Here is a 23,877-nt window from a genome sequence, read left to right as displayed (position 1 = left end):
AATTCTACAGTTTTAAAACTCTAAAAAATGCAAAAGCGGTAGATCTTATGATAAACTTTGGAAATGACTTTTCAAACGTAATTAAAAATTTTAAATCCCACAATCAACATAACAGTTTAAAAAAAAACTACTCAAAATCGTTAGAAACATAAACAACTCTAATAAAAACCGATAAAATATTAAAAATTTTATGAAATAGATAAACAAGAATATAAACATATAAACTAAAATATTAAAAATTTTATGAAATAGATAAACAAGAATATAAACTAATCACAGAAAACATTACAAAAAATAATAAAAAAAAACGAATGCAAATACATAGATATAATAAATACTGAAAGTAAATAAATCACTGATAAACTAACAATTAGCGTTCTACTTTGTGTATATATATAAGTTAGATAGATAGATAGATAGATAGATAGATAGATAGATAGATAGATAGATAGATATTAATCTGTAGTTATAAGTACTGTTCTATAATGATAAGTAATAAGAAGTAAGATTGTACATCTTGAAATAAAAGTTAATTTAAGACTCCCAAAATTCATATTAGAATTGTCAGTATAATGGATAAAGTATTAGGTAAAATTCAATTCTGGAGGTTGAAGGTTTAATCCTCATGCAAACGATACTCAGAATATAATTGTGAATTACATAAGATTTCTACTCGAACCTGACATACTACTTTCGTGGATTAAATAAAGAGTTCCATTCGAAATTCAACCGATAGATTCCAGAATTTGACAAGAGATACCTGAAGAATGTCGGATTTTAAATCAAACGAAACATTGTGAGAATAACACTGAAGACAAGAACAGTAGTCCGAATAATCCAAGTTGATATATTTTTATTCAAAAGTTTGATAAGAAATATTAACTATTACAATTATGAATTAACATAAAGTGTCGAAGTCAAGTTTTACCATAATATCTATTTTTTAAGTGATCAAAAGTAATTATTTAGAAAATTATCAACGTAAAACATGCCTAACATCTGTTACCATGCCTCTCCAAAAATTATTCACTTACAAATATTTTGATTATATATGCTCAGAATCATGGGTGATCATTACTGCTTAATCATCTTAAATTTATATGTGAAACTGACCTCGCTTTCTAAATTCTAAATATTTTTTTGTTTTTAATTTTATTTTTACTGCTAAATATTTTCAGGCTGTTTACAACTAATCGCGTAAAAAAGCAATAATAGGGAGCAGGGCGAGTTAATATAAGATTTACAGTTACATGCGTTTAAATTCAATATTCAAAGTCCACTTTGAATATTGAATTTAAACGCATGTAACTGTTTACATGATAACTAAAATAGATCAAGAAAATTTGATTTTTTTTTATTAATGGTTTGCTGATTTTTCGGTGGTTATTTAAAAATGTCTCTATATTACCAATCTTTTAAGTCAAAATAATATTTTTTGAAAAAAAAATGGAGCAAAATATTTATTATCACAAAAAAAAAACAAGGTAAAACAATAATGAATAAAAATTAACTAGTTAGAATCAAACATTGATTTGTCAGATTAAATGCTACGTACGTAATTTTAATATTGAGAATTTGACTGGCTCTTCTTTATATATTTGATGAGGAAAACTTAATAAACTGATATGCACTGGCAGAATTTGTTTTTAAACTTAAATATTGCCCAATCACCATACATTTTTTTCTTGCTTTCTGTTTCCATCTTCAATATTATCCAATCATCAATCGTATTTATTTTTGTTGTTGTTTTGTTTTGTTTTTTGCAAGGAGGGGGGGTCATGTTTTTTTTTATTTCAATATTATTCAATCATGTATTTTTCTTTTCTTTTTTAACTTAAATATTGTCGAACTTGTTGCATAAACAAATATTTGTTATTAACTTCATCAACACCAATTTTTTTTTCCTTCATGATGTCATAGTTTAGACAAAAGATTTTCATAATCTTGGTAACTTGTTTGTTTTCGTGAACATAATTTTACACTCTCATAAGACGATTTTGATGAGGTCACAAAGGTGAGAAACTACACTGGATTCTTAGATGTCAATCTTGCCGGATATTCTCCGAGTGCTATTTGTCAGCCGTACCTCTACGGCTTGGAACATGACTCTGAAATCATCGTTTTAGGATTATCTGAGCTGACCCGCATCCTCCACAAAATGATGCTAGCATGTTTCTTTGTACTGTCTGTCGCAGAAGTGTAGGTTTAAACTTCATCGAATGCTCTCAGTGCAAACTAGGGGTTCATAAAAAAATGTAGTGCTGTTGCTGGGAGGCTGGTAGCTAATCTATTGTTTTGTCAGATGTCTAGGAGTAGCCTACTCAATCGATGATCAAGCGATGACACTTATGAATGTGGATGGTACTTCACTTGATGCTGAAAAGAAATTGCTGCCAATCTTTACATCTAGGCATATTTCTTTCAAGAGTCTTTATAACCCAATGTTCGCTCTGCCATCTTGCATAGCAATGAGGTATGGACGCCAACTGCTTATGATTTACAACAGCTTTGAGGTAATGCCCATGTTATGATCAGGTGTATGTGCAGCAGCAGTCTAGAAGAAAGAATCCCTTCAGATGTACTCTATCAGGAATGTGTCATTCAAAGAATTAAAAGCTTGAGGAAGTCTTGCGCGGTGGAATAAATCGTTTTACACATTTTTACACAGCTCTATGACAATCGGTTTTAATGCAAATTTATCAAGACCGGCATATTTTTAGTCATTTGTGGTATTCTGTTGTTGCTGCTATACATGCAGGGTGTGTCATTGATTCCCTCATTGTTGAGAGCATAAGGTAACAGACAGCTTCATACACATATAATGGTTTACCGTGATAACTATCTAAACTTTGTTGGAGTTAATCATACGTTGTTAATCTGTATATTGGTTGATTATAGTCTCCAAAACCATTCAACATAATTACTTCATATTTGACAGGAAACATTATTGCGATACCGGTGTCTCAGGTGGTTTGACATGCATAGCATGTCACCTCTGCATCAATTTTCACTAACATGAATGAATACTACAAGTACGAGGGTGCATGAAAGACTGCAGAACACTTAGATTACTCAGTGCGTATGAAGTGACTTGATTGCTTGCAACATGACTGGTACCAACCATTTGGATCGGACTGCATGGATGAGATCTTGTTTGATGTTGTTCACCCTGGTATCAGGGATACTTGCAGCACCTTAAATACCAGAAACCGGAGGAGGAGGAGGAGGAGGAGGATGATATAAATACACATTGCTTTTTATTATAGAGTAACTGATTTCATGTTCACATGTGCCACTTTCAAATCACACACGAAGCAATGCATAATGAGTAATCTCACTAACTACTGTGATAGTACTAACCTTCCGCAGTTACCTTGCATGGCTTCAATTGGTATGCATGCAAGAATCTAGTGTGCATGCAAATATTGCATCATCTTTTGAATCATCTTTGTATTTCCACTAATATATACCATGCCAGCAAAAACATTGCCATTTCTGTAAACAATGCCGATAGTTTCCAGCTGCCACTTGGGCATTCTCCCTGTTTGCCACGATTCAATTGTTCATATGCTAGAAATAAATGAATTTGATGCAACGGGTTGGGCAGGGCGAAAAGCAGGCATCAATCATATTTGAATTTGTTTAATAAAAAGATGAAACACTCGTACAATCATGAGATTTAAGGCAACTTGCAGCGAATGAAAATTGCTGTAAGTGTCTCTTTGGATTCATAGATGTAGAACAGTAGCAGGTTCAATTTACAGGAAAACGTGGGAAGATGTGATGAAAATTGATAATGACACTTTTTTAGACGTTTACAGCTCATCAATAAGCTGAAATGTTTCCAACTGTTTCGGCTGCTGTCTCACAGTCTGATTGGCTAAATGTTTCATCAATTTCCGACCGTTTCTGTAAACAGCCATAAGATCTCGATGAAAAGTCGGTTTTAGCATCCGTCTCAAACTGTGCCAGTACCGTTTATTTTTAATCATACAATACGCAAATATTATATATATATAATATTTGCTACCAGAAAAGTAGCAGAAACTTGCAATAAAATGAGTGATAACAGAAAATATCGTTGTTTGGAAGAAACAGCTTACCTTGTAGACATGTATATAATAAAGTTTATCAGATGTTTTTACTTGTTGGGTATTTCATTCCGGTCTCCAAATAATGTCGAGTAATTATGAGATAATACGCACCATTTCAGAGCCAATCTCTCTTTGTAGACTTGTATATAATAAGGTTTATCGTTTTTTTTTTTTTTTTTTTTTTTTCTTGTGGGGTAATTTATTCCGGTATATGCATATCGAGTCGTCAGAAGAGAATAAGCACCATTTATATATATATATACATATATATATATATATATACATATATATATATATATATATATATATATATATATATATATATATATATATATATATAAGCGAGATAAGACACTGATAGAAATTCAGATGAAAAATCCTGATAGATATTACTTGAAGTAATACTTTCAAGGAGATCCTAGCCAAAAAGGAAAAGCTCAATATTTAAGAATAGAGCGATATATAAGTTTCATGGTTAAATTTTAAATTCTAAAAAAAAACAACATATAGAGACATATATTCGATTTAAGAATTTACTGCTTGACAAAAGGGATATATAGAAGGGTTATTTTAATTTCCTTAATCCATGGATTTTCAACAATGACTCACATAGTGACAGGAAATGAAATGCAGTTAGCAAAATGTTCAGCTGCAAATGGACACTATTTTGCTTTTCAGCACAATTATTGAAAATAGTTTTTTGATTGATTGTGGATAATTTTATGGAGAAAATTATACAAAAAGAGAAGTTGATACAACCTGGGTAATCCATTATCGGAAGGAGTCCAATGTCATTCGGGATTATAAGTCCAGGTGGGCAGAAAATAGGCCCATGGGAGAAAGTGATATTCCTATATAGCAAAAGCGTACTGCTAAATCCATATATATATATATATATATATATATATATATATATATATATATATATATATATATATATATATATATATATATATATAAGTTCATGTATTTACATAAAGTGCTATGAGAAAATACAATATTTTGTGTATCAATTTTCGGTATTTACTTCAATAATGCTCAATGCGTGAATAGAGCTAGGTAGTGAAGAAATGTGGACAGAGAGCCGGATTGGTGGAACCCAGTTTATTTCAAAGATCATAAATGCTGCTCAGCTATGGGAGCTGAAACAGAAAAGAACAAACAACAATAAAGGAAATAGTACAAATGACAATAAAGGAAACAAAGTACATATCATTCAGGTAGTAATTTATTAAAATATATGGTAATTGAGCTACACAGAATCATCAGCGTTTCATCTCCATAAAGAATCGTCAGACTAAAAGGTATTTTAGCCTGATGAATACCTACAAAGATAAGACACATAATATTTTGTGTAGCTTAATGGCTATATGTTTTTATAACTTACTATATATATATATATATATATATATATATATATATATATATATATATATATATATATATATATATATGGAATAAAGGATAACCTTTAAGACTTGATTCATCAATGCTGTATTTTTAATTTTTTGTTTTTTTGTTTTTCTCACATTCATCCCTAACAAGGCACATCGCCACTTGGATGTAAGGGGCTACTATTTGGCACCATGCCTAGGAAAGATTAAAAAGATGTTTGTTTATGCTACATTTAAACTTCTGCGTATCAGTACAGCCAGGGGAGCAGGTAGCAGGGAGGAAATTCCAAAGTTTAGCTGTTCGAGGGAAGAAACTATTAAAATAAAAAGCTTTCTGGCATTTAGGGACCTCAACAGATGAGATTTTGTTGCTAAACAGGTTTGTCGGAGGATATATACGTCGAGGGGGCACAAGTGCAAGGAGTTTATCAGAGCACATTCCATTAAAATATGTGTAAAACGAGCACAGAGATGCAACATTGCAGCAATGGGACAAGGCTTGGAGCTTAGTTGACAAAGTGGGATATATTAGATTGGAAACTCTTTTTTAGACCCTATCCAAGAGGGAGAGGCACCAGCCCAGATGTGGTAACAATACTCCACACATGGACGAATGGTGGCCTTATAGAGGTACAGGATACTCTCAAGTGTAAGTAGTTTTCTTGCTCGCTAGAGGAGACTCCACCTTCTCTGCAGCAGCCTTTGCATTGTCCTCAATATATTTGTTCCAGTTATTGTTGCACATGAATGCTAGGACGAGGAGTTTGAAGGAAGAATTCTCAGGTTGGATGTTATTTGTCATGGATATCAGTGGTTGGAGAGGCGTCTTGTAATTGTTAAAGGAGACCGGCTTAGTCTTACTAGCATTAAATGTTAGCATCCCTTTGCAGCCCTATTCCACTACGGTCTGGGGGTCATTTTCTAATGATTCTTCCATTGTCTTAGATTTATGTACATCCGTTCTTCCCTCATGCATGTTATAGAGTCTTGCATCAGCAACAAATATACCCATCTCGGACACAATATTATCAGGGAGTTCGTTTATGAATATCAGGAATAATAGTGGTCCAAGGATCGACCCTTGAGGCACTCCTGCATTAATGTAATACTGCTTGGATGTACGTCCATCAATGACAACCTGGATGACCTTATTGTCTAAGAAGGATCTAATATTTAGGATACGTCCAGTTATACCATACAATTGAATTTTCATTAGAAACTGTTCATGTTAGACTTTGTCAAAGGGTTTTGATATATTAAAGGCTACAGCCCTTGCTTCGCCTGCAAGTATGTACATGGTATATGCGTTAATTTTAAAATTACCACCTTACTTCCTTCTATATTTCGATGCCTATGAATGATGGATGCTCATGTGCCGCCATTCTATTGCCATGCTCTTTCTGAGCATCATTAAATGAGGGTAGATTTGTTATCTTTGCATTATTCTGATTACTGTTCTTATCCTGAGTGTTATTTCTTCAACGTTTTGGACAATGTAACTTCCGACTTTCTTCAGTTGTATCTTGTCGAACTCGTCAAATTTCTGTCATATTCGGGAATCTGGACAGAATTTCGAACGAAATAGTATGCTCTCATACAGAAGTCTTTAGTAATTCGCAATTGTATTCTTTGTATCGCCTGCACCTCCTTCAGAAGAGTGTCACTTACAACTGAATTTTACCTATAACACATGGTGTACACTTCTAGTATGAATTTTGTTAATCTTGTTTTTAGATGTATAATCTTATTACTTATCACTATAGATTACTGTTTACTACTATATATATATATATAGTAGAACCTTGGGATACGGTGGTGCTGGGATACGGTTTTTCCAGGACCCTGGTTACGGTATTTGCCCTGCCTTACAGTGTTGTTTATAATGCTGTTTGATTATATTCATGTGTATTATATGCTGTACTGTGTTTTGTTACTAATTTTTAATATGTACTGTATAAAATTTTGCTTATGCCCCGTCATACGGCGATTTTCACCTTACAATCCCAACCCCAGGACGGAATAATGCTGTATCCCGGTGTGTGTGTATATATATATATATATATATATATAGTAAGTTAGAAAAATATATATGGCAATTAATCTACACAGAATATTCCGCATTTCATCCACACTAGGATTCGTCAGCTACTACCTAGCTCTACCTATGTATTGAGCACTGTTGGAGTAAATACTTAGTTTACGCATAAAATTATATTTTCGTATATTAATTTATGTGATTAAATGAAGTAGTCATATATATATATATATATATATATATATATATATATATATATATATATATATATATAGACTATTGTTCTAGGTTGGTTGGTTGGTTGTTTTTGTTTTACGGCATATCAACCCTTTTCGGGTTATTTAATGCCGAATCCAGTTATTTTGAAGAAAAATTTTTTAATAGAATATATTTGTTGTTTTCAAGTTGATTTCTATTTAACCCATAGTTGGGACCCTAACAGGTACTACCACTCCGGGTCAGAGTGGACCTGGGAGCAATGGTAATTAAAGGGTGGCTCCACACTCCCCAAAGCCCGCAAGTTGGGGCCTCACCGCTGGATATAGTTTAAGGTACTATTGTTCTAATCTCCTTTAAATTATATATATATATATATATATATATATATATATATATATATATATATATATATATATATATATATATGCATGCATGTTTTTTTATTAAGTGTGCGGAGGTTAGATTGTTGAAATGTTGTGCGCATAACACTCAAGATGAGAACAAAAGTCTGTATAATCCAAATAATAGAAATTATCACACCTCATCTAAAAAATGGAGAATACAAGAGTAGATTTGTTTGAACGTGTGTTTTGTTTCCCACTAATTCATCCTTTGCCATTTGACATTACTAATGTTGGATAAGAAGACCATCTGCTTGAGAATCATGGCTCCAAACCAGATTTTATATTCAGACGTTCTTATTTGGTTGGTTTCTGTTTTGTTTTTCTTGTTTTCTCATTGTTGCTAATGTTACCAAAGTAATAAAATATAAGTTTTTATTTTTTTTTAAATACATTATATTTTCCCATACATAGTGTGTCTGTTATAAAGAGTTTATCATAATGATGAAAACGATACAGAGTTCATACACAAAAAAAGTAAAAACACTCAAACACTATCGATTTATTTTTTCTAACATTATTTCTTTGTTTGAATTTCTTTTCTCTACACGTTCAGCTGCATTTCAAATAATCCAATATTCAACCATGACTTATGGGCCATCTGCCAATATTTACTTTCCCTGTTTTCGTTTTTGTGCTTTTTTTTTAACGGTCGATAAAACAAAGACAGTATCGGATTAATTTAATTATTAATGTAGTCGCCATTCTTTTCTAGGTCCTATTTCAATCCATTAATAAAAATAATCCCTTCTTTTATCCACAATCTCATTTCAATTTACAATGTAAAAAGAATCTTTAGCTAACCATTGAATTTTGAGAAATGCGTATGTTTGATTTGCATAGGTGTTTCTTTTTCTTTTTTTTTTCTTTTTTTTTCTACTTACATTAACCTTAAACAAGGCACATCGCCACTTGGACGTAAGGAACTACTATTTGGGGCCATGTTTAGGGGAGATAAACAAGATGTTGGTTTACGTTACATCTAAACTTCTACATTTCAGTACAGTCAGGGGAGCAAGTATCAGGAAGGCAATTTCTAAGTCCAGCTGTTCGAGGGAAGAACTATTAGAGTAGAAGGTTTTCTGGCATTTAGAGACCCCTACAGTGAAAGGGTGTGATTTTTTTGCTAAGTGGGTTTAGCTAATCATTGAATATATCAGCCAATTTTGAAAAAATGCATATATTTGATTTGCATAGGATATTTTGGATAAAATGTTTTTAAAAGCCAACAAGATGAGTGAATTACTTGCGAGGGAGACAAAGAGTGAGCCAAACTTCAATGGTTCAATAAGACAAGCAGCATAAAGGTTTATGTTATTGGCCATATAAAAAGAATATTCCTTCAGTCCCAATTAAATATGAAAGATTGTTGCCTTTTAGCATAGTGGTTAGAGTTTTTACTATTGGGCTGGGAGATTGGGGATTTGATCTTCAGTCGAATCATATTAAAGATGTTAAAAAAATGGTACTGAATGCTTTTTCGATGTTGGTTTCGTTTCAGTGTTTTGTGTTAAAGCATATCAACTCTTTTCAGGTTATTTAATGCCGAATCTAATACTTTGGGAAAAGTTTTTTAGTTCTTTATTTCATCAAATATTTATTCATGGAGTTTTGTTTGGTTGTTTTGTTTTATGGCATATCAACTCTTTTGGGGTTATTTAATGCCAAATCCAATAATTTGGAAAAAAGAAGTTTTTATGCTTCATAGTTGTCTATATCTTCGATTATTTATTTGCTGTTTAGTTTGACTGTTTTGTAGAAGAGAATTGTTTTTGACTTTGAAGAACATGATTGAGTTTTGTCAAAGGAAAGGAAAAATAATAACATCAATGTTTGGTGCTTTTTAGATCAAGAAGCTCATATCTTCAGGCAGCCCCACTGGTAGCCCTAAACATTACAAAGTTATAATCAATATAAATACAGTAACCAAAGAAAAGGGAGCCTTTGTGTTGCCCTCGATAATGTTCGATCCATTTATTTTTTATGTGTAAAAATCAGTCTCAATTTCCTGAGCTCATTAGGTAGCCATCGTCAAACGTTCTCTACAAAACTCGCTGGAAATTTAAGGTTTGGTATGTGTCCACAGAAGAAACACAAGAGATGATTCAAAGGTTTTGTGAAAGAAAATTTAAACCAATCTTATGATAAATTGAAAAGAAAATATGGAAGACAAATCAATAAATACAGGTTGCGGAGCTTTTCAAAGAAAGATATATACAGCATGCCGAAAGTGAAAGGTTGCAAACAAAATAAATCTTGTCAGTTTATGTGAGGATCCAGCTGGTTGGAAGTGTGATGCGGGTCACATGAAGCCACACAAGTAACCGGCAAAAAAAGAAAAAAAATATGAATATAATGATTGCTTACTTCCTTCTTTGGAAGCTTACACCTAGCTGTACCTATCCACCATTGCTTGAGATGAGGTGAAGTCATTTTTTTTTCTTTTCATTTCTATTTGTTTGCATATTTTTAGATGAAAAAATAATTACTTGTAAAGTAGACAATTTTTATTATACTCTTTTTTATTTTTAGGTGATTTCTTAAAAATGTTTTGCATTACTAATCGTCTAAGCAGGGCTAAGTAATTTTCTTATATAAACTGTAGCTAAGTACATTTGTAACAGAGCCAATTATGCATGTTAGCAACAGCAGCAGCAGCAGCCGCATGACACATATACAAATGACCAAGCTGGTGCATTATGTGGCATCAAGAAAAGGAAAATCGGAGAAAAAATATGTGGCGAGGATGGAGAAAAGGCATGTACCGGTGTGAGATGGACATGTGGCCCATGGTGGTGAGCGATTTTTAAGGCCGTGTTGAGATGGCAGGGTTTTGTTAACTACATGGCAGATGAGATGAACTAATAGACTTTTAAAGGAAGATACAATGTTATTTTGGAAAGTACCATGAATAAATGCTTTTCATTTCAACTGTAAAAGCTAAATTGAATTTCTTTCCTCTTTTTTTCTTGTTCCTTTGTGGCTGTCTCTGCATGCAACGTGTGGGTCCATGTTAACCTGTAATGACTACATTACACATTATCATATTGCCACTAAAATGATAAAATAATAACAAATTAAAAATTGATAAACCAAAAGCAAAGTTTATTTGGTTAGCTTAAATGCTTTTTGGGTCTAACTTTGAAACTCCAACTAGTTAGAACTGCTGTGACGGTTTGCATATATATTTAAGGAGAGCGAGATTGATAGTGGAGAGTTGAATGTGAGAGTTGGAAATGCGAACTCATGATAAACACATCGCAGTTTACTTGCCAACTCAGTTACCAGTTATTGCTACCCGTCACGGACGTCTATTATTGTACCTATTCAATATAATGTTGATGAATCTGTCATTCTCTCTCTCCCTTTCTGTTTATTAACAGGATAGCCACCACCCTCCATCGCTACTCCCTTTAATCCTCTTTCTCTGCTTTCTTCGTATGTTGCAGAAGACAAGAATAAGGAGTAGTAACACTATTCAACCCATAGTTGGAGAAGGAAAGAGAGAAAGTGTGTATATATATGTGTGTGTGTGTATGTGTGTATATATATATATATATATATATATATATATATATATATATATATATATATATATATATTAGAGAGAAAGTTTAAAATTTAGGATTTTATCTTTTTATTTCTGATATTTAACTGATTTTGCAAACATGCTTTTTCTTGATTCAAACCTAATCCGAGCTCAATAAATTAGTTTTTTTGGAAATCGTTAACGACAGGGAATGAAGTTATTTGATGTAAGGAGCTAAAAAATACCACGTCAAGGTCAAAACTCGCCAACAATGTGATATGAATAGATTTCAACCTAGGAAACATGGAATGCGAGGACTAAAGATCAAAACAAGAGAAGCCAGGATTACCTACCTCAACATGTTCACTTTTAGTTTTATTATATATCTAGATGAGATTTATTTTTAGTCATTTCAAATTTAACAATAAATATTATTTCGCAAGCATCTATTTTGCTTTTTACTTTAAATCCAAGTTATTTTTAATCTATATAAATAAAACTGTAGATGTATATATATGTGTGCGTGTCTGTGTGAAAATCTTTAACCGATAAACTCTTAATCAACTGGTCGCATAAAACTGAAATTAACAGGAAATAGTAATCATACACCAAGGATGGTTTAAATCCAAGGATGGTAAAATCATTTTTGGGTGGATGAACAACAGATATATATCGGCAAGTTGAAATGCAAAATATTCATTTCAACATGGCGACATATTTCTATTACTTTTGCACAATGCAAAAATTCATTCATAGCTTGAAGTGATTTAATTTTAAATCTTGTGTGTGTGTGTGTGTGTGTGTGTGTGTGTGTGTGTGTGTATTAGGTGCACTATATGCACTATAATATTCAATAGATAATTGGCTCTGTAATAATAAATACGAAATCTGTATGAATAAAATATACTAAGCATATTTTATGATGGGGCAAAGAAAAAACGCCATCTCCTCTTAATATGTAATAATTTTTCTATCTTATTTAGTGCTAATTAATTTTCATTTATTAAGATAAACTATAGAAAAATTCATTGCTATATATAATTATTTTATTATTATTATTATTATTATTATTTTTATTATTATTATTATTATCTTTCAGGTGTTGAAGATGCCTTTATGATGGCTGTACCATGGGAACAGTCTATTATTCATGAACTGGATCTTACGTCCACTGAACTTGCTACTGAGTGCCTGGAAAACATGCTACTGCGCATACCTGGATTTACTTACCTTGGATTGGGTCACTGTGAATTCTTTTCTGACTCGGTACGTTCCCCCCCCCCCCAGTCTCTTCTGAATCTCATTCATTTTCTTCTCTATTCTGCTATTATATTTTTTAATTTTGACAGATGCTCGATTCATCTTCAGTCCATGATTCTTTCCCATTCACAACAAAAACTCGTCTAGTTACAACCATTGCCAATAATTTTCCTTTCTCCCTCGCTGCACCTAAAATTAAATAATACTTCCATGAGCAAAGTTATTTTCCTAGAATTATTTGTTTGTGGAACAAAATACCACGAGGCTGCTTCTCAGCTAAATACAACGTTATCGTTTTCAAGACCAATGTAAACAAATTTTTGTTGAGCTGTCCTCTTAAATAATTTGATTTTACCAAACCTTTACCACCATTACCAATCATCACAGTGTTATCTTACAGCTTACCTTACACCCTGACACTCATTAACCCTTATTCTCGAGTAGACTTTGGGCCTTGTATAAGTGATGACTCTTTGAAAAAAAATAGAAAAAAAAACATGAAAGTTTGGGGATATTTTCATCACATAATTTTTACGATCGTATTTTTGTTGTTGTTTGTTTATTGGTATCTTTTGTTGAAATTTTTATTGATATCTGAATAAATATCATCACGCAAGAAATGATGAAAATAATGCATAATCCTATGTCAACATTAGCAAGATTATATTTATATAATATTTGTTTTTATATTTATTATTATTATTATTATTATTATTATTATTATTATTATTATTATTATTATTTAAAGTAAAGAAATACAGAAAAGAAAGGGGTAATGGTTAAAGGTCACGGTCAGAGACGAATGTAAGAAAAATCTGTAAGCATTAAAAATGGTTTTATGTGGCTTTTGTTAAGTATTATTAATATATATATATATATATATATATATATATATATATATATATATAATCTGAGGTTATTGTTTTCCAGAGGTTAAGTAACCAATGAAATTTAACAAAGTTAATACAAGAGTGCTCAATACTGAAGTAGAGTCGAGTATATTCTTTATTTTTGTTTTTACTTAAGCAGTAATATGTTGCTACACAGTCATGAGCATGTTTCAGTCAGCTAGTTACCAGTAACTAGAGACCTCTTCAGGAGATACAGCTTATACAAAAGCAAAGTTTGCAATGAAAATATCAGGTTTTCCTCATAACAGGGAGTTAATATCAGGAGCTTCCGTCAAATGTTTTGAAAAATAAGATTCATGAATGAATGGGAAAAGGGTGGAGCGTTAAGGATCAAAATAGAGGTAATGGAAAACTAGAAAAAATTGTATTTCGATGGCTGCCCTAAATCTTAAACATACTAGTGTGCATAGGTTCAAAGGGTAGGGGAATGTGGATTTGACATATCTATGTTAAAAGGGGTTTCTGATTTAATTGGGGTTATTCAGTTATAAAAATGTTTTAATTTGACTAGGATTTTTATGTGGTCAGAAAATGTAGAACTTACGTTGCCCTCTTATATATCCCCCCTCACTATCATTTCTACACATATCAGAGGTTAAGAGATAAGAAAATTTTGTTCATGGTTTCCTATCTCGTTGTGCTAAGTAGAAGATTCTTTTGGATACGATGGTCAAGACAGTATGGGCACTGCTCGGACAGAAAGAAACTGCAACTTACTGTCTGTGCAAAGAAGGCTATGGCAATACAAACTTTTGAGAAACAGCGTGAATGGTGTTCTGGATGATGAGCAACAAGGAATTAATAAATGCCTTGAGGGAGATAGATGGAAAGTCAGTATCAGGCAGGACACTACTTGAATAAATGAATTATTAATAATGAATATTATTAAATGAGGAATTGTTATGAGTAAAAATTCTAGTTTCGTTTTTAGATAAACTTGACATCAGATCAAATTTGGTGGCTATTCAGTTTTGATTTAGAGTATTCATATAATGTTGGCATATTTTAAGCATCCATTTCTCAATTTGCCATGCATAATACTAACTGGATTTTAAATGAAAGTAATTCTTCGTTTAGTAATATATTTATTTTGTTGCAATATTTTGGTATAGTTATGAGGGTATGATTCCAAAATATTCGAAGGTTCTATTTATAGGCAGGGATGACAGGAAGTGGCTAATCAGATGAAACCATGCTCTGCTACCAATCAATCAGAAACTGAAATCATTCCATAAATAAATACTGAACCTCTTAAGAATTCCTGCATGTAACTTTTCATCTCCACACATGAAGGAACTTTGCTCTTTGTCTCAGGGATTTTTCCGGATTGGCTACAGACTGGAAACTCTATTCTTCATCCTAGTCTGCAAACTTTTACATTTCAAAGCTTCTCTGGATTGATACTGCCATTTTGTTTGGAATAACATTTCAATTTTCGTCTGAAACTAAAATGACTTACAATTCAAAATTCGTGGCTTAAACTTGATGAACAAATATCACTGAAGTTTATTTGTACCAAATATGGTTGTATTGCAGAAAGGATTGTGAATTTTATTAACAATTTCATGGGTGGATTTTTTTTATTGGGGGGGGGGATATCCTATTTTATGATTTGGTATTGAAAAAAGAATATTCTAAATTTAATACCATTATTTTTTTTTTAATTAAAACGGTTTTCTTTCATCCCTCACCATTTTTACTTTTGTTTCTTCCTCCCCTCCCATGTGAGTGTATTTAGGATAAAATATCACCATGTTAAGAAAAATAGAAAATGTAATATGTTTCGTTACGCGTAAATGACGAGAATTCTTTAGTCTCCAATTCACTTATTTTCTTATGAGTAATATTAAAAAAAAAACAGTCAAACTGGTTACGTAAGACGAAATACTATCCATACGTCCAGAAAGCAATCAGCTTTGACCAATGTTGGGGAAACGTCCGATATCAGACAATTGCTATTCATTTGGACACTCCCTTTTTGTGGGGAGTTGGTTTTCCCCAACATCGTCAGGAAACAAATAAATGAAACGGCGAAAAGATGAACTGGCCTCCAGCCAAAGTTCGTTTCTGCAAGTTAACTTTTTGATTGACATTGCTAAATTTAAACGCTTTTCACTTCCTATGGCTTCGTAGCATTGCGGTAAGATGTCATATTTTCTTTCACTTTCTTTTCCGCCTCCAGGTTCGTCACAGGTTCAAAACATTTTTTTTTTTTTTACACTTCCAAACACCCGGGCAACGCCGAATACCCCGGCTAGTTTCGTATGAATCAGATAAATTATTGTTGGCATTTGTTTCCCTGATATCTTTCTAGTTAGAATTCTTTCTAGAAAGATATCGAGTACTTATGAGAGGGATAACATGAAAGTTGCCAACATCCCTAAGTGAAAGTGTTTCTGTAGAAGGAACTGAATCTGAATTTGGTACACCCAAGTTATCAGTTTGTGTCGTTTACCACATAGCCACCATCATCTCTCTGTTGTTATTGCTTCAATTATTATAGTTGCAGTGAAAAAGAAATGATGTCTGCTAACAATAAAAGAACAGAAAAACAGAAACTTCCATTCCTACATCACTCATTATGACCACTCTTACAGTTAGATGTTACTATCGATTGAACTAACTACCTACAACACGTTAACAATATTCCAGCTCTTTTTTTGTCGATGAAACAGCGACAGACCATCTGGTAGATTTGAAAGAATTGCTCACAGAATGTTATTAGTGTTAATGTAGTGATTCTGGCAAAGGAATGAACATTGGATAAATGCTGAAATAAAGGGAAAAGAAGAATGTCCACAAAACATAGATAAATGATAATATATGTATTAAATTATAATAACAGAAATGTTTTTTTTTTGCAAAAGTAATTGTGTTTGCGGCTTGATTAAACGACCAACTACTGAATAAAATGTACCCATTTAATGTCTAGAACAAAATGGCTCCCTAAATGCATCCGATTCAAGGGTTTTGACTGCGATCACATTCAAAAGGAGGATGAACAAAGCTTTTCTGCCTTGATCCCATCAAAATTAAGTGCTTAGTGATTGATCAAAAAGAATTGTTTTGTCCAATCAAATGCGGTTATTTTGGAATACAGGTGAGATAACTCATCACCATAGAGGACAAAGGGAGATAATTATTTTAGGTGAAGAAGAAGTAACCTATTTTTATACTTCTTTAAATTACAGATTAACATAATTCAAAATCAAGTCTCCAACAACAGATTTTCTCTTTCAATTCTGGTTACTTAGAACAGAGAAGAAATGAAAATGTGATATTTTTTAAATAATCCAAAAATTCTCAGAAAGAAGAAATCCAAAAATTCTCAGAAAGAAAAATGAACATAAAAATTTTAATTTTATTTTCATGATTTTATAAATTTTTTGGATCCCTGGTGTATTATTTCTGAAAATAAGTTTAATTTTGAATTAAATATTTTATTAAAGTAAACGCTCTAAGCCAGTAAAAGGACAAAGGGACCAACGCTTCCTTTATTTTATCCTCTAGTCCTCGCATTCCACGAGTGATATTTCTGACAAAAGGGGAAGAATTGCTGTTTTTTGTGTCGGAATCTATCCTTATTGTTGGTTAGTTTTCAATCTATCCTTATTGTTGGTTAGTTTTTCAAAGTTTTGAAGTGTTTTTTTAAAGATCCTTACATTAAATGGCTTCATGTCTTGTTTGGAGCGATTGGAGCGATCTCCATTAAAAATTGTATATTTTAGATGAAAATGGGAAGTACCCCTTTTATTATATGACGTAAAAGTACAGATTGATATGATTTAAAATCAAGACTCTGTCAATAACTTTCAAATTCTGGTTACATAAAAGAGTGAAGAATTTTAACTATGTAATATCTCTGTCTCTATATATAATAAAATATGAAAGAGTATCCTCCTCAGAAAAAAAAACAAAACGCATCCAAACGCCATATATAAATTCAATATGGTCAGACTAATACCTGTTTCAGGCTTTTTGCATATTGTCATTCATTTTCAACTTATCACAGAATCTCATATTATTTCCGAGGAGAATCACATTCCATATAAAACGGTGGTAGAACGATTTTCACTCGCTAATTATTTACTCTTTTTTCTCTCCCCAAAGATAACTGAGAACTTTTCTAGATTGAGCGACATTATCAATACAAGCGCCGTGCGTGTTCAGTTCTTATTTGTATGCATTCAACATTACTTCTTTCATCTGCAACGCTTAAAATAAGGACTGCTCCTTGCACACCTTACGGATAATTTCATTGGCTGTTTGCATACCAACGATCACTTCATAATAAGAAAAGAAATACCTCAGTCTTGAAGGATTACCCCTTCGTTGAAAGACACCAGAACCATGTTTTCTTGTTACTAGCAGGGCTTCGTTTCTTAACCACCCTGTGAAAACAAAACAAAATCATCTCAGTATAGAAGGAGTTCTCCTTCATTGAAAGAACCAGAACCAATGGTTATAAAATTGATTAACATGATTTTTATCATTGCTGTTTATGGTTGGCGCTTTATTTTTTAACCTATCCATCACTGAATAAAAACAAAACAAAATGCAATTACCTCAGTCTATAAGGATTTCTCCTTCATTTCAAATAGACCAAGACCAATGGTTTCAGGATTGATAAAAATATGTCTTCGTTAACATTCTTTCATTATTGTTTTCCTCAGTATGTGATAATGCACTAGATAATTATAGTTTAATTTCTTTTTGATGGGATGGAGTACTTTCAATGATTATGTTCTGATTTTGTGCCATCTTTCAAAAAATCATATTTTTTCATGATTTTATAAAAATTCTTTTAATCCTTGATTAATTATTTCTGAAAAATAAAAAATGTTATTTTGAAGAAAATATTTTGCTAAAGCAAACGCCCTGAGTTGAAACTGATAAAAAGAAAGAAAGAAAGCGTCACTACTCTTCGCTAGCAGAGCTATACGATCCGCAAGACATCTCATATGTGTCTGTCAAAACAATGTAGAAAAAAGCTACGAAAACCATCATGTCAACAGTCTATTTTATAAGTCTACGTATTTTATTGAAATGTCCCGTGCAAAATAAGACCAAACTAAATTTTTAACATTTTCTCATGTAATTTTTCCCCCTTTTCTGATATTTCGAATAGCAAGGGACATAATTGAATAACTAGAGTATTAAGTGTACTCGTCGTGGCATCGTAATTGATTGAACTGATTTTCTTTTCTTATTTCTTCAGATTCTTGAGAAACTGATGGAAAAAGGTAAATTCCACAAGCTGATTGCCATTGACATCAGCTACACGAATGCTCTCTCTGAGAGCGCCATTTACAACTTCCTTCTCAATTACGGCAGCAATCTCAGAGGTCTGATGCTCTCAGGGAAGCCAAAACTAACTGAGAACTTTTGGCTTAATGTTATTCCTTTCTTAAAAAACATCAGGTAAGTGAGAGACCATTTTTATGGGGGTTCTCTTCTTTTTTTCTGTTATTTTCTTTTTTTCTTTTTTTTTCTTATAAAGAATGTCTCCATAAAGGATATTTTAAATTTTTATTTTTAGGGTTTTTTTGGGTTTTTTTTTTCTGGTCGCATATTTTTGCTAGTATAAAAGGAGGAGAAAATAATACCTGGAAGGACGATATCATGACCACAGAATAGACACAACACTACCCCTCTCCCATTAAGGAGGAGGTAATGTCTGGAAAGATGGTGACAAACAAATATACATTATACTGTCCCCATAAGAAGAAGTAATACCTGGATAGATGATATCATGGTAACAGAACAGATACTACAATATCTTCCCCACAAAAAAGGAGGTAGTAATGCCTGAGAGGATGAAATTATGACAACAGAACATATTATCCCCACCCCCTTAAATTGAACATTAATAAAACAACAATCATATAGATCTAATAATCTTTTATGCAAATTATCCATCCTTGTTTGATAGAAAGAAAAAGGTCATAAGGTTAAACGAACAAACTTCCTCTCTACAATTTAAATTAATTTTATTCAACAGTTTCACCAACACGGAATAACTGCCAATATACCTTGATGCCGCAACTGGTTATATATCTACTAACTCAAGCATTCTCATCCATTCTTTCAACGTGACCAAACCAACGAAGTTTCCTGTTCAGGGATTTTTATCCTGAGTCCCCAAAGTCAGAGATTAGACCATTCCTGTAATGATCTGGTCCCTTTTGATTATGCGGTAGGAGTTTAGTTTTGTGGAGTTCTGGGAGGACCAGGTTTTGATTTCCTCCCAGGTTTTGATTTCTCCCTTTGAGAAGGGGTTAGTTTATTGCTAATCGCCTGAGGCGCCCTTGCCGGGGAATTTCGACGGGGCTACCCAGGCACTTTTGTAGGTCAGAGTGCCTCTCCTCGGGACGCTGATTTTTCAATCCCACTTTCCGATCCTGGTGTATAAGTTCTTGCTGTGAAAGAGAACTAAATAAAATCATAAGATCTAAGCTTGTCCTTAAGACTCATATTACACATCCATCGTATCATTCCCATATTATTTCTCTCCATTCAACAACTATTATACAGGGTGTCCCAAAATTAACCATCTATTTTTAAATATAAATTAACATCGAAATACCTGGTCAATTTTGGGACGCCCTGTATAAATATAATATTCTTTTATATAAAATTATGTTTGGTTCTTCGTCTTAATATTTCATTATTCATTAGCATCTCATTCATTGATTCACACTTGCAAGGCTTAACTCAATCACAAAGTCAAAACATTTACTTGAGAACTTGGGCTGCAGACAAAATGAAAAAGAAAAATCAATTCAAATCTTTTTTTTTTCTTGATTTTCAAACGAAAAAAAAACTTTTGCATTATCCGTTTTTAAATTAAAATTGTTCAAGACATGAAAAGAAACTATGAAATTTTTGTTGATTTTAAAATCAATCCCGTCATTCCTTGTGCTACCATCGCCCAACGGTAACACTTATTTTTTTATTGATTAAACAACACGTACGGTTCAATGACTATTGCCAAAAATGTTATTTATTAATTAGCAGGACCTGTAGAAATTCCATGTAATGAAAATTACATTTAATCAACAAATGTTTTGATAAAGCTGATTTTTTCTCTAGATAATGCAAAAAATAGTATTTTGGACAAAAAAAAACGGTAACATACAGCAAATATAAGTTTATTAACCTTTCTATGAAAATAATGTCCATTGTATTTTAAATATAGAATTGACCCAATTGAGATAAATTAATAAGTACTAATAAATACTCAGAAAGTAATATTGTGCTACATAGTTCAATACAAAATAAAATCGCATTTTAAGAGAAAATCTTGAATTTACTCCTCCAGTTAAGCATCTCTTGACAGGCAATGTTCTTCTTTTCCCTAGTTCTTTCAAATGTTCTTTTTTTTACATAACATTTTGCTAACTTCTTTTTTTGATGAAGAACCACTTCATATGGGAATTACTACGAGTACCTTTCTCACACCATTATAACAATGATCATATATTATGATATTCAAAAACGAGGCTATATCAAAGGGAGATCACTCTTACATTATTCTCTAGGGTTGCCAGATTGGCTTCTTTCTTTTTTTTTTTAGCTAAATTACAAACATTTGACATTGTTTGAAGCAGTTTGTCCTTCAAAAATTGTATTTGACTTTTTTCAAAGCATAACGTATGGACTAATTAAGTAAGTATAAAGTAGAAAAGACAGATATTTCTACTCTCCTGTTTCACTAGTTTGTGTGAATTAAATTCAGCATCCATTGAGAAAACAAACAAGCAAGTAGGTCAAATATCAGTATGTTTAAAGGAGGGAATGTTGGGTTAGAGTCGCATGTGAAAATTAATGTTTTCCGTTCGTTTAGAAGTGCAACAAAGCAGTGCGCTCTTATGGTAACATCGTACGCATGGGCGCGTGTGATACAATCAGTAGCAGCCATAGGATAGCTGGCTAGCGAAAATATTAGCAGTAACAACCGTTTTAGCATGTGGTCGAGCAAAAGAAGTGTGTACCAAGGAAGATAGACGTGTGAAGTTGAGGGCAAGAAAGTGCTGGCTAAGATCAGTGCCAAGTGGTGGGGACAGAGACTTTTAAAAAGCACATGTTATATAGCACAGTGTTGTAAAACATGTATGCGAAAACACTTTTGAAAGATAATGAAATGCATTGTTTTGGAAGAACCACGAATAAATGCATTTCATTTTCACTTTAAAAAAATGCCGAGTCGGATTTGTATTTCTTTCCTTTTTTATTTATTTATTTGTTCCTTTGTGACGATACCAGACAATGTGTGGGTCTGAGAGGTTTGAAATATAATGACACAGTTAAGCAGTAACGGCCACATTACAGAAGCACAGGAGAACCATAATAATTGACTTCAATTCAAGCCAGATATTACCTTTAATCCATCAGTTTAAAGGTTTAAACATGAAAAATTACATTTGAATATTAAAAAAATATATTTTAATATTTTTATTTAAAAAAAAAAAAAGTATTTTTTTCTGAGATAGAATAATCAAAATTTATATTCGTCCTTAATATTTGTCAGTGGTGAAAATAAAATTAAGATTTTGCTCATTTTCTACTTTTATATTATTTTCTTAAATCTAAATGGAAAATAAGAGGTTTGAAATAGTTCACTTTTATGTTTTATATGCTTTTGTTTATATCATCTGATCACACCCAAGACATTAGATTAGAGTATTTACTGTAAGCACTACATTTGCACATTTTAGAAATTCTCTTAAGGACAAAACAGTTATGCTGTTAAAGATGATGCGGGGCATTTATCCTCTTAGACAAAACGTTGAAAGAGCGTGGCTGTCTTGAATCGCAGTAAGCTTGGCTGGACAATGAAAACTCGAAAACAAGTGATTAGACAAGACAGCGGAATTTGGAGACACTTGAAGATGGAAGAGTGAGCTTGCAAAATATATTTAAAATTTGATGTTGAAGAGAGAGGGAGAGAAAGAGAATGTTATACACACATCATCAGTGAACATAGTATAAATATTAATTCAATACATGTAATGTTGTCTAATAATGATATTAGAAGGACATCCGCATCTTACACTATCTGATTACTTACCCATGACTGCTCTTGAATTTAAGTATCTATGTAATGATATGCTAAAGCGATTTCATGTTCGTACACACGTTATCACCCTTCACCCCTTGTTTTAAAAAGATGAAATCGATCGATCGCCGAAGTATGTAAAAAAATTATTTTTTTTAAGCGTCATTTGGTGCTGGTGCTGGTGCTGCTGCTGGTGCTGCTGCTGCTGCTGCTGCTGCTGCTGTTGTTGTTATTGTTATTATTGAGCATCATTCATTCATTTCGTATGATTCAGATGATTATTGGTGACATTCGTTTCCCTGGTATATTTCTGTTTAGAATTCTTGCTAAAACCACACAGTGCTTACAAGAAGGACCGCATGAAAATTGTCAATATCCGCCCACACTCTTTATCTGTGCCTAAACCTAAATGCAGATTCCATAAACAAAGCTTCTTTCTTAGGAGTGCACGCATGTGGAACTCTCTTCCGATTGCCTGCTTTCCAGCTGACTACAATCTGATTATCTTCAAGTTTAATGTAAATAAGTTCTTGATGAACCGTCCCCCTAAGTAATCAAACTTACAAAATTCTTACTACTTATGTTTACTATGCTATAATCACATTGATTAATGTATACCCATTAAACCTTATCCTCGAGTGGCCTCCGGACCTTGTTAAGTGGTAATTACTGTGTAAAAAAAAAAAAAGTGAAAATATTTCTGTGTAACAAACTGGATTCGAACTTGGCACACCCAGGATGTCAGTCCAGGTTAACCACTTAGTCACTATCGCCTCCCGCCCCCCCCCTACGATTGTAATCAATGTGAAACTCATACTGAAATATATTTTATTGGAGAAGAGAATTATGGAATTGTGATGACTGAGATTATTCTTGTTAACAGTAGCAAAGAAATTTCTTATATTTTTGAACCAAAGATAACCGACAACCCCCATTTTTCTTCATACTTTTAATGGTCTTTTGCCCAATTTGTAAC

At 32.6% G+C, this 23,877-nt stretch overlaps 1 protein-coding gene across 9 annotated transcripts in view; it reads left to right on the top strand.

The window, feature by feature from the left end:
• Positions 1–23,877, top strand: part of LOC145283636 (F-box/LRR-repeat protein 12-like) — a 738,609-nt gene that overhangs the window by 614,893 nt on the left and 99,839 nt on the right. For all 9 annotated transcript variants that reach the window (XM_080132593.1, XM_080132590.1, XM_080132591.1 and 6 more), the window contains 2 exons: positions 12,772–12,938; positions 19,062–19,264. In XM_080132593.1, the coding sequence (XP_079988719.1) occupies positions 12,772–12,938; positions 19,062–19,264 (370 nt within the window). The remainder of the gene's footprint in view (positions 1–12,771; positions 12,939–19,061; positions 19,265–23,877) is intronic.

This window comes from Euprymna scolopes, chromosome 8, assembly GCF_053919585.1.
Source record: "Euprymna scolopes isolate OS-2025 chromosome 8, ASM5391958v1, whole genome shotgun sequence".
NCBI lineage: Eukaryota > Metazoa > Mollusca > Cephalopoda > Sepiida > Sepiolidae > Euprymna > Euprymna scolopes.
This window is presented reverse-complemented; position numbering and strand designations above follow the sequence as displayed.